General features: G+C 40.1%; 1 protein-coding gene across 1 annotated transcript in view; it reads right to left on the bottom strand.

Annotated features, from left to right (window-relative positions):
- The window catches only part of LOC127810625 (cleavage and polyadenylation specificity factor subunit 3-II), an 87,733-nt gene that overhangs the window by 16,196 nt on the left and 58,942 nt on the right, over nucleotides 1–12,595 (bottom strand). Inside the window, 3 exon segments of the mRNA XM_052350194.1 lie at nucleotides 5,519–5,665; nucleotides 5,769–5,901; nucleotides 11,548–11,667. Coding sequence (XP_052206154.1) covers nucleotides 5,519–5,665; nucleotides 5,769–5,901; nucleotides 11,548–11,667 — 400 coding nt within the window.

Below are 12,595 nucleotides of genomic sequence, written 5' to 3'. Positions count from 1 at the left end.
GCAGAGACTGGAAGGGTCCATGACGAGGCTACATCAAGACATGGGGGCGTAGATGCAACAATTTATGCTCATGTTTACGTGCCAAAACATAGTAAGGATGGCTCTTGACTTTCCCCCACATGAGAGGGACGACCCCATTTTATCGAGAAATAGAATGAATAGAAGGGAAGGTAATTCCGAGATTGAGGTAGAGCATGAGGAAGGGTTAGAGGGAGTTATGGCCAGAGAAAGGCTTGAGCAACCTGACGGCCATCCTCCGGGATTTCCCATGCCCCGGATGGAGATATCGGTGTTCGAAGGAACTAATCCTCAATGGTGGTTGAGGAAGTGCGAAAGGTTGTTCAATTGGTATAACATACCCAGAGGGCAGAGGGTGTTGCTGGCCATCGCTTACTTCAATGAAGCAATGGATGCTTGGTTTAAGGGGTGCTTTAGTGTGAGGGAAGATTACACATGGGAATAATTTTCTGAAAAATTGTGTGAGTGATTCGGGGAGAGGAGTATGGCGAATACGATAGAAGAGTTTGTTAGGCCTCCGGTTCTGCAAACATACCAAAGGCGCTACAAGAATCAAAGGAATATGGGTGACACAGCTGGAGGGCGTAACAACCAGCATGTGCGCCAAGGGTAGAGTAGGAACTTGGCTGGTTTGTGTAACAAACCAGCATGTGCATAGCCAAATACGGTTATGGAAGAGGGATAACAACCTATAAAAGGGGATTAGAAGAGAGAGAAAGGGGTGAAGAATTTGGAGTTTCTTGCAGGAGAGTCCTGGGCCTCTCGAATGCCCAATCTTGTTGCTTGTTTACATTTTTTTCCTTGTAATTTGGAGTTGGAATAATGCAGAAACTAGCCTACTTCATTGGGATCCAATCTATTGTGTTGAATCTCATCAGAGTTCAATAAGCTCAAACAAATAGGGAGCGTTGAGGATTATTTACAGAAGTTTGAGGAGTTAAGATCATTTATGATATGCTACAACCCACATTTATTAGAGGCTTATTTTGTGTCAAGCTTTCTGAGTGGCCTGAATGAGGAATTACAACCAATGGTCAAAATGATGAGGTCGAGGACGGTGGAGCAAGCCTCTGAAAGCGCCCGATTACAAGAGATGTTTGTGGAGTCACTAATGAAGAAGCAGAGGCAACAACAGAGAGGGGTGACTCTGTGAGCCAACCTTATTGGGGGAAGAAGTTACCACTGAGATGCAGTAAGAGGTAACCAAGGGGTGAAGGGTGTAGGCGAATTGAGGTCTGTTCCTTGTGGGGAACAATTAAGAGAACAAAGGAGGTTAGCCGGCCTTTGTTTCCGATGTGGTGACAAATACCACCCAGGGCAGCCATGTAAGAGGCAGATTCTCTTGGGGACAAAGAGGAGAACCTAGAAAGAGGAAATAGAAGGAGATAGCGGGGAAGACAGAGCAGAGGACAATGGAGAGATCTCCATTCACGCTTTGAAGGGAGTAACTAATAACAAGATCATTAAGGTGGAGGGGCACTTTAAGGGCAACGACCTCATGATCTTAATAGATAGTGAGAGTACCCACAACTTTCTGGATGAAAACACAACAAAGAGACTGAAGTGCCACCTAACAGGGACTCTACCTTTGAGTGTGACAGTGGCTAATGGCTAACGAGTGTTGAGCAAATTGACCTGCAATGGCTTTTGTTGGGAGATGCAAGGAGAAAAATTCGAAACAGATTTGAGACTACTGTAGCAAGGGGGTTGTGATGTGGTTTTAGGAGTAGATTGGATGAAAGGGGTTAGCCCCATCAGTTTTGATTTTAATAGAATGGAAGTATCCTTCAAGAAGGAGGGAAGGAAGATGACATTGTCTGAGGGAAAAGAGGTGGGAACGTGCAAAATGATATCCGGAAAGAGATTGCAGAGGGTGATCAAAGAGAAATGGGGACGGTGGCCCCACCTCTTTTTGATTGTGGCAGCTAAGGAGGTCCAAGAAGGTCCAACATTGCAAGGGGAGATATACCTAACGGTGAGTGCACCCTAAGGAAGGCCCAATTAGGTACATCACTTATACCTCCTTAATAAACTGTTGGTTGAGTATGAGGATCTCTTCCTTGAACCCCAATCACTCCCTCCTACTCGAGTACATGACCACTCTATTAACTTAAAACCACACACTGAGCCTGTTAACATTAAAGCTTACCGTTACCCCACACTCCAGAAAAATGAAATTGAAAAAATGGTAAGGGAAATGCTAAAACAAGCCATCATCAGGCCAAGCCAAAGTCCCTTTGCTTCCCCTGTCCTATTGGTTAAAACGAAAGATGGGACATGGCGGTTATGTGTGGATTATCACCAATTAATGCTATAACCATCAAAGATAAATTCCCTATACCCTTGGTAGAAGATCAGGATGAAGCCCGAGGATATCCAAAAAATAGCCTTTAGAACTCATCATGGGCATTTCGAATTCTTGGTGATGCCTTTTGGACTCACCAATGCCCCAACCACTTTTCAATCCCTTATGAACACAATTTTTGAACCCTATCTTTGAAAGTTCATTTTGGTGTTCTTTAATGACATACTCATTTATAGCCCTTCTTTTGAACTACATCTACTCCACCTTAGAACTACTCTCAATATCCTCTGATCCCACCAGCTATTTATTAAGAAGTCTAAGTATGCATTTGCTTAAGAGCAAGTGAAATATTTGGGGCACATTATATCCCAAGGAGGAGTGAGTACTGACCCCCAAAAGATGGAGGCCATGGTGTCCTCGCCAAGGCCAAATTCAGTAAGGGCCTTGAGAGGGTTTTTGAGGTTAACCAAGTATTACCGCCAATTTGTGAAGGACTATGGGATAATTAGTAGACCTCTAACTGAATTGTTGAAGAAATGAGGTTTCAGTTGGGGTCTAAAGACAAAGGAGGCTTTTGAGAAATTGAAAGGGGCCATGAGCAGGGTACCAGTTCTGGGACTGCCAGATTTTGATAAGGCATTTATTCTGGAAACCGATGCTAGTGGAATTGGAATAGGGGTGGTTTTGGTGCAGGAGGGAAGGCCTCTACATTCCTAAGTCAAGTGCTAGGTCCTAAACACTCAAGGCTCAGCATATATGAGAAGGAGTTCCTAGCAATCTTGATGGTTGTTGAAAAATGGAGGCACTATTTGGAGGGAGGAAAATTTATAATCAAGACTGACCATGAGAGTTTGAAGTTCTTGTTACAACATAGACTTCAAACACAGCTGTAGAGGAAGGGAATGGCCAAGCTCATGGGGTTGGACTATCTTATACAGTACCGAAAGGGAAAAGAAAATATAGCTGTCAATGCACTCTCAAGGTGCCATGAAGAGGGGAGTTCTGTAACCATGACAGAAGTGGTACCCCAGTGGTATCAAGAGGTGATTGACAGTTATGAAAGGGACGAGAAGCTTAAGCCCTTGCTGGAAGGATTAACGTTGGGAGGCAACGTGGGAAGTGGGTAAACTTTAAACAAAGGGATGCTGAGATATCAAGAAAGGGTAGTGATTGGAGATAAGGCAGACTTGAAGAGGAAGATATTTCAAGCCTTACATGAATCACCCATGGGAAGGCATTGGGGAGCAAAACACGTACTTGAGGGTGAAGCGGGTTTTTTATTGGCCAATAATGAAATCAGAGATTAAGGAGTTAGTGCAAGCATGTGAAACTTGTAAGAGATGCAAGTTAAAAACAGTAGCCTACCCTGGGCTACTACAACCCTTGCCTATTCCTGATCAAGCTTGGTCAAGTGTATCTATGGATTTTGTGGAAGGATTGCCGAAGTCAGAAGGTAGGAAAAACATTCTAGTAGTGGTGGATAGACTGACTAAGTTTTCCCATTTCATTGGATTAACTCATCCTTATACAGCTCAAGAGATGGCTAGGGCCTTCTTGGATTGGGTGATTAAGTTGCATGGAACTCCCATGACCATAATCTTAGATAGAGATTGGATTTTTACCAACACAATGTGGCAGGAATTGATGAGATCATTGGGAACGAAGTTGAGCATGTTAACTGCTCATCACCCTCAAACGAATGGCCAGATCGAGAGGGTGAACCAAAGTCTTGAGACCTACCTAAGGTGCATCTGCCTAATGCAACCTAAAGAATGACATAAATGGCTGGCCTTGGCCCAATGGTGGTACAATACTTCCCACCACTCCACCAAGATGACCCCATTTGAGACTTTATTTGGATACCAGTCGACTGTTTTGCCTGCAGCAGGAGAAGAATCCAAGGTAGCTTCGGTAGATGATTACTTGCGACAGAGGAAAGAGGTGACACAACAATTGAAGCAAGAACTGGCCTCGGCTCAAAACTGCATGAAGCAGTTTGCGGGCAGGAAGAGAAGCGAACGAGAGTTCGAAGTGGGACGCGAAATATACTTGAGGTTGAGATATCCTCACCTTAAATCCATCACTCGGGGAAAGGTGACCAAGCTCAGCCCTAAATACTATGGGTCATTCCCTACAGAAGCCAAGGTGGGGAAAGTGGCATATTGACTAAGGTTATTCGCAGGGTCACTTATTCACCTTGTATTTCATGTTTCTCTCCTTAAGAAGGCAATGGGAGAACAACCAGTGAGTGTTGCTCTACCCATTATCCCTATGGAGGCTGGACAAGCAGTGGAACTCGAAGTTATTTTGGAGCGGAGAGTGATCTACAAACATGGAGCTCCCCTCATGCAAGTGTTGGTCAAGTGGCAGGGTAAACCCTTGGAAGACAGCACCTGGGAGTACCTACCGGATCTTCTCAAGCAATTTCCAAGAATGGCTAATCTCCTTAACATTTCTTGAGGACAAGAAAATTGTTAAAGGCGGGGGAAGTGTCACGAGAAGAGCCCTCTGAGCCTATTTTTTAAAATTTCCATTGTTGCTATTTATTGTTCTGTTGATGTAGTTCTTTAGATAGTAATAGCCTCTTATTTTTATTGTTGTAAGTTCTAGAAGAATGTAGTTACTGCCATGTGCAAAGATGGTTAGAGAATCTCAAGTTTGTTAAAAGAGTAGGGCCCACCTGGCAGGAGAATCTCTCCTCCTAGACGCTGGGGGTATATTTGCCTACACGAATGAGAGAAATAGTATGAATGAAAATCGGAATTCCTATTGTTCTCCCCTCCAATTCTCAATTCTCTCTCTCTGTTCTTTCTCCCATTCTTCCCTCCGATTGCTCTCACTCTTCTTTTCTCTCTATTACTGCTTCCTGTTCGGGTATTGGGTTCTCCTAATTCATATCGGAATTGGGAGATAGAATATTGTCAAGACAGGCCGTGACAGCTACCCAAAGAGTAATTAATTGGGCTTGTTGCTCCTACTTAATGCCAATGATCTTTGATACGAACATCTAATATAGGACTCCAGAAACACTGGCACAGGCAGGTTGTTAAATATCAACAAAAATAAAATAACCAAATTCTTTGCCAAAAATGCAGATTCTATTACAAATAAAAAACATAAAAAGGGAATTCTGGTAAGATGAGTAGTCATGAAGAAATTAAGTACTTAGCATTTTATGTTAACCCAATAACTTACCGCATCCTCAGGTAAAAGAGTTCGTTCATTAGCCAAGTGTCCACTATTTGTTTCAACAGGAACCATTCTACCTGCTCCAACCTCATTGTTGGAACTTTGAAATCTGTACCTTGAAAGCAGACTGAGATCTGCATCTGATGCACCCTCCTGCTTGTAAGCAAAAGAATTAACATCAGCAGAAAACTATTGAACAGTCAAAAATCCACTTTAAATATGACCTGTTCTTCCCCCCCTCCTCCTTTTATGTTACCTGGCCTGCAACAGCATAAAGAATTGCAATAATGCAGGGCAAGCAGCAACAGAGAGCTATCCCTATCAAACAAGCTAAAACAACGCAAAAGAGGGCAAAGAACACATCGAATGCCAGAAATACCACAGCCAACCTGCAATGTTTAGCATGAGTTAAATGGGTTCCATTGCTTGACATGATTCTTCAAAAAATTTACTCTTGGTAAAAAAATGTGAAATTCTAGATATGAGTTCAATCATTGTTTTTCTATATCAAGATCAATTGGAGGCTTAAATGGATACAAAATTCACGATGCAAGAGTCAATTAATACAAGCTCAATAAAAGGAACTGTATTAAGATCCATGAGGATTTTCTCTGCAACTGATAATCACATGCTTTTACAGAAAGTACAGATGCATCAAAAACCAGGATTTGTAAGTTACTAATTGTTAGAAGATGGGGCTGATTCATATTGCTTCATATCCATGGGAGATTTATTTAATTGCTTTGCTTTCCTTATTTGAGTGATTTGATTGTATATTATATCTTGTATCTTTTCTGTATATTTCTTTCTATATTCGGTAGCTATAGCTTTCCTTTTTATTTCTTTCTAGATTTGGTAGTTTCCTAATTCACATAAGGCAGGCTGTGCCTATGCTGTATAAATTTACAGCTTGTGCTGTATTTTAATACGAAGTTTTTAGTTTTTCTTTGTTTTCTTAACATGGTATCAAAGCCATAAGATTTGTCCTAGGTCTGTTGCGATTGTGTAGTTGAGAATCTCCCTTGATCCAATCCTCTCATCGACCCATAGAATGGCGGCCGAAGCTGAAAAATCAGTAGGCATGACTGATGTCACAGAAAGTTTCAGTCAAGGTACTGGGAGAGAACTTCTGATCAATCATAGTATTGGAGGAGAACTTCCGATTGTCCAAGCAGCCTATAGGTTGAATGGCAAGAACTACCTCGAGTGGTCCTAGCTTATCAAGACTTTCTTGGAAGGCAAGGGAAAATTGAGTCATTTGGAGGGATCTGGACTGTAGGAGAATGATCCCATGTATGGTGCATGGGATGAAGAAGATTCATTAGTCATGTCTTGGTTGTGGAACTCCATGAATCCGGAGATTAGTGATATCGTTATGTTCTTAACAACGGCAAGGGAGATATGGAAGACGGTGAAGATTACCTATTCAAAGGTCCATGATGCCGCACCGATTTATGAACTTAGAACCAAGGCAGCAACAACCAAGCAAAGGAATCGATCTATCACCGAATATTCCAACTTGTTGCAAACCTTGTGGCAAAAATTGGATCACTATTAGTACATCCAAATGAAATGCAGTGAAGATGCAGCAGTCCAGAAGAGATTTGTCGAGAAGGAGCAAATATATGACTTCTTGGCTAGACTAAATTTAGAATATGATGCTATTAGAATTCAGATTCTTGGTAAGCCCAATCTACTCTCCTTAAATGAAGTAATTTCTATTGTACGTGCAGAAGAAGGCCGAAGAGGAGTTATGTTGGAGCATGGTCACTTGGAGAGTTCAACTCTATTGACTCTAAAAGGAGCTGGACGTGAAAGAGGGACTAAAGAAGATAAAAAAATTCATGGATACAAGCTGGACCACAAGCAAAGATAGTTTGTGGTGCACCTTCTGTAAGAAGCTGAGGCATACAGTTGATAGATGTTGGAGGCTTCATGGGAAGCCAACAAAAGGAGGACAACAACTTAAGCCTAAGGTGCAGGCCATACTGCTAATGGTCAACAGACATCTCATATGACCAACTACAACGACCAAGAGCATACAAAAGGCAAAGAAATAGGACTAACAAAATTGATGGGGCTCAAACAAGAGGAGATTGAGAAGTTAAGGAACCTATTGGGGTCTCTTGAAAAAGAGCAAGGAGTTAGTGCTTCAAATCTTGTCTTCACAGGTATTACTTTCAATTCTTGTTGCTTAAATGCTTTAGATTTAGATTTTAAATCACACTGGGTTTTTGATTCCAGTGCAACCGACCACATAACCCATTCTTCACACAAATTTCTAAACTACAAACCATGCCCTAGTACTAAAAAGATTGTGTTGGCTAATGGATCCCTAACTACTGTTGCTGGAATAGGGGATATTCTTGTTAACAATTACCTAATTCTGAAAGACGTTCTTCATGTCCCAAAACTCTACACCAATCTCATCTCTATTAAAAAACTGACCCAAGACACAAATTGTCGTGTCATCTTCCATCCAAATCTTTGTGAATTTTAGGAAAAGGACACGAGGAAGAAGATTGGGCATGCTAAGGTGAAAGAGGGGCTATACTACCTTGAAGAGTCTAGTGGGCCGAGTGATAGAAAACATTTTTCTCCTATATCTTTTGTAGCTAAATCCAATAAGGATGTCTTATGGCTTCATCTTTTCGCCTAGGACATCCATCTTTTGTAGTTCTCCAGTCTATATATCCCTCTTTGTTCAATGAATTAGATAATAGTGATTTTCACTATGATGTTTGTCAATTTGCTAAGCATAAAAGAGTTTCATTTCCTCTTAATAATACTCGATGTGCTTTTCCTTTCAACTTAATTCACAGTGACATTTGGGGTCCTTCTCCTATTCCTAGTCTTTCGGGTGCTCGATGGTTTGTGTTGTTTGTGGATGATTGTACTTGAGTTGTGTGGTTGTATCTTCTAAAGAACAAATCAGAAGTATGCACCATTTTTCCTAATTTCTATACCATGATTAAGAATCAATTTGGAATTGAAATTAAAAGAATGAGAACTGACAATGCCAAAGATTTTTTCAACCAAACTTTATCTCTTTTCTTTCAAGATAAGGGTATAATTTATGAATCTTCTTGTGTTTATACCCCTCAGCAAAATGGAGTAGCTGAGAGGAAGAATGGTCATTTGTTGGCAGTTACAAGATCCTTGTTATTCCACAATAATGTGCCTAAACGCTATTGGGGAGAAGCTGTCTTGATAGCTACTTATCTCACCAATAGGTTTTCTTCTAGGAATCTTGATCTTCAAAGTCCTCTTTAGCTTCTTACTAAGGCTTTCCCAGAATTTATTCCAACAAATCTTTGCCTAAGAGTGTTTGGTTGTTTGGTTTTTGTTCATGATCATTCTCCTCATAGAGGGAAATTGGATCCTAGAGCCCTTAAGTGTGTCTTTGTTAGATATTCCTCCACTCAAAAAGGTTATAAGTGTTTCCATCCTCCATCCAAGAAGTTGTTTGTTTCAGCTGATGTAAGCTTTGTGGATGACCAATCATATTTTGATATGGCTGATATTAAGGGGGAGAATAATTTATTGGATGAACAGTCCAGGGAATTCTATTTCTCAAATTTTCCAGTTTCTCCTTCTCCTTCAAATCATCCTCAGGATTTCTTAAATCCGGTTCCAAGAGAGAATGTTCACTCTTCTTCTCACCCATTGCAAATCTATTCAAGGAGAAAAGGTCCTGATTTTATCTCTAAGCATGTTGAATTATCTAATCCTTGTGTAGATCAGTGCAAACCTTAACCTGATTCACCCAAGAGTCCTAACCAACTTCAACCTGCAGTACCTACTGTTATACCAGAACCTATTCCAAGCAACACTCAACCGTCTACACGAATTTTGGTTGACTTGTACATCCCAATTGCCCTAAGAAAAGGAACTCGAGCCTGCACTCAACATCCCCTACATCTATTCCTCAGTTATTCTAAATTGTCTCTGGCACACAAGGCCGCCTTGACCAATCTTAACTCCATCCCTATCCCAAAGAATCTATATGAAGCTTTAAGTAATGATAATTGGAAGGAGGCTATGAAGGTTGAGATGCCTGCACTTGAAAAGAACCAAACCTGGGATTTGGTCCATCTACCTAAAGGAAAGAAAACTGTTGGGTGTAGATGGGTATTTACAGTGAAATATAAATCAGATGGCTCTCTCGAAAGGTACAAAGCTAGATTAGTGACCAAGGGTTATACACAAACATATGGTGTGGACTACATTGAGATGTTTGCTCCCATAGCAAAAATGAATAACGTCAGAATTTTGTTGTCTTTAGCAGCTATGTTAGGCTGGTCGTTGTATTAATTTGACGTTAAAAATGCCTTTTTACATGGGGATTTAGAAGAAAAAATTTATATGGAAGTTCCTCCTGGGTTCGGATTGACTAATCAAGGAGAAAATGTTGTATGCCGGTTGAAGAAAACTCTCTATGGGCTGAAACAGTCTCCCAGAGTTTGGTTTGGAAGGTTTACAAAGGTGATGCTTGGTTTGGGCTATAAACAAAGTCAAGGAGATCATACACTTTTTATTCATCATTCTAAAACGGGTAAACTCACTACTCTATTAGTATATGTTGATGATATCATTGTGACAGGAGATGATAAAGACGGTATTGAAGCCTTGAAAAGATGCTTGATTCACAAGTTTGAAATAAAAGAGCTGGGCAATTTAAAATATTTTTTGGGTATTGAGGTGGCTCGATCTAAAGAGGGTATCTTTATTTCACAACAAAAATATGTGCTGGATCTTTTATAGAAAACTAGTATGTTGGACTGTAAAATAATTGATACTCCAATTGAACAAAATCACCGTATTGGTGCTGAACTCGAAGAAGGGGCTGTTGATAGAGAATCCTACCAACGGTTAGTAGGGTGGCTAATATATCTTTCCCATACAAGGCCAGACATTGCCTATGTTGTGGGCGTAGCTAGTCAATTTATGCATAGCCCCAAAGAAAGTCATCTTAAGGCTGTGCATCGTATTCTTCATTATCTTAAAGGTAGTCCAGGTGAAGGAATTTTATTTAAAAAATGAGGTCACATGTCCATGGAAGCATACACTGATGCGGATTATGTTGGATCCCTTATTGATAAACGGTCAACCTCAGATTATTGTACGTTCCTTGGTGGTAATCTTATCACATGGAGAAGTAAGAAACAAAATGTGGTGGCTAGATCTAGTGTGGAGGCTGAATTTAGATCTATGGCTTTGGGGATTTGTGAGTAGCTGTGGCTTAAAATAATTTTGGCAGATTTACAAATTCGTTGGACAGCTCCTATGTGGTTATATTATGACAACAAATCTGCTATCAATATTGCTCATAACCCGGTCCAACATGATAGGACTAAACATATTGAAGTCGATAGACATTTCATTAAAGCGCAACTTGAAGGTGGCTTGATTTGTACTTCATTTGTTCCTACTGGCGAGCAACTTGCTGATCTATTTACTAAAGGGCTTTCGGATAGCATATTTCACAAGCTTCTACGCAAGATGGGAATGTATGACATTCATTCTCCATCTTGAGGGGAGTGTTAGAAGATGGGGCTGATTCATATTGATTATTGATTCCTTATGGGGCTGATTCATATTGCTTCATATCCACGGGAGATTTATTTAATTGATTTGCTTTCCTTATTTGAGTGATTTGATTGTATATTATGTCTTGTATCTTTTTTGTATATTTCTTTCTATATTCGGTAGCTATAGCTTTCCTTTTTATTTCTTTCTAGATTTGGTAGTTTCCTAATCCGCATAAGGCAGGCTGTGCCTATGCTGTATAAATTTACTGCTTGTGCTGTATTTTAATATGAAGTTTTAGTTTTTCCTTGTTTTCTTGACACTAATCTAGTGAATAAGCCTTAAAAGAAAACTGTCTCCAGCATCACACTGTTCTCTTTATGCATTAATGCATGTTCTGTTATCAGCACAAGAATATAATTGTTAAGATATCTAGCAGTCTGCTTAGTTGCATCCTTGCACAGACAAATGAAAGGAATTTGGGATTAGCTTAGTTTAATTCATACCAGTAGAGGTGTGGAGCCTTATGCAGAAGAGTGTCGCCACCAGAAACTACCCAATAAAAGCCAAGAATCCACCAAAGAAATGAAACCATTGTATTCACAGACTCGCATCTTTTAGTTACACTGAAATTCACAAAATTAGTACACATCAAGGATGAAATATCCCAGGGCAAATAACAGAACCAACAACAAATAGTAGCTAAGGATACCATACCTTAATGACCACAAGGAATTTGCATCAAGGAATAGTAACAAAGTTTACAGTTGATTAATTCAGGTTAGAAAAGACATCATGAAATATTAATCAAAAGTGAAGACTTTGGAAACTTTAACCATCATCAGAACAGCACGCCTATGGTCAGGCACTATCAGTGTACAACATGGAAATTACCAGGATGCCATGGACAACCAACTCGCCCTCCCCAGCCCAAGGTGACCATTTGAGAGGTAATATGTGTTTGCTTGGCCAAAGATGTTATAAAAAAAAAAAAAAAACATAAAAGGCCGTCCCTAGTGCATGAGATTCCAAAGATATCATTGTTTTTTGAAAGAAGTTGTTTTCACAACTCAAACCCATGACCTAGTTACAAAGAGGCAATTTATCCTTGCTAACAAAGCTTGCTTTCATATTTTAGAAAAACATAGAAGTAAAATCTTGAGAGGAAAAATGGGTTAAAAATATTTGGAGTACAAGAGCAAGCCTAAATTTAAAGTCAGTTTGGTAATGGATTTTGTTTGGTCGGTGGCTTTGCGGGCAATTAGCTAGGGAGCAGAGATGGTAATGCTGTTGCAGGTAAATGTTGATCCTGGGTAAACAGGGACATGTAAAAAAAGGAAGAAGATCCACCAAGGTAGAAATAACAATTTTGAGAGTGGGTTTACTGTGATCAGATTGGTCTGTCATTGACAGGTAACACTAACTACATCCAAAACCACAAGCTTAAATTACCTTACAAGTGCTTAAATAAAGTGGATACAGAAAGAAGGAAATAGTCATTTGAAAAACTTATAAGCTTCAACAATCCTTTCCTTTCAAGACCATATACATTTT

This window comes from Diospyros lotus, chromosome 9, assembly GCF_014633365.1.
Source record: "Diospyros lotus cultivar Yz01 chromosome 9, ASM1463336v1, whole genome shotgun sequence".
Taxonomy (NCBI): Eukaryota; Viridiplantae; Streptophyta; class Magnoliopsida; order Ericales; family Ebenaceae; genus Diospyros; species Diospyros lotus.
This window is presented reverse-complemented; position numbering and strand designations above follow the sequence as displayed.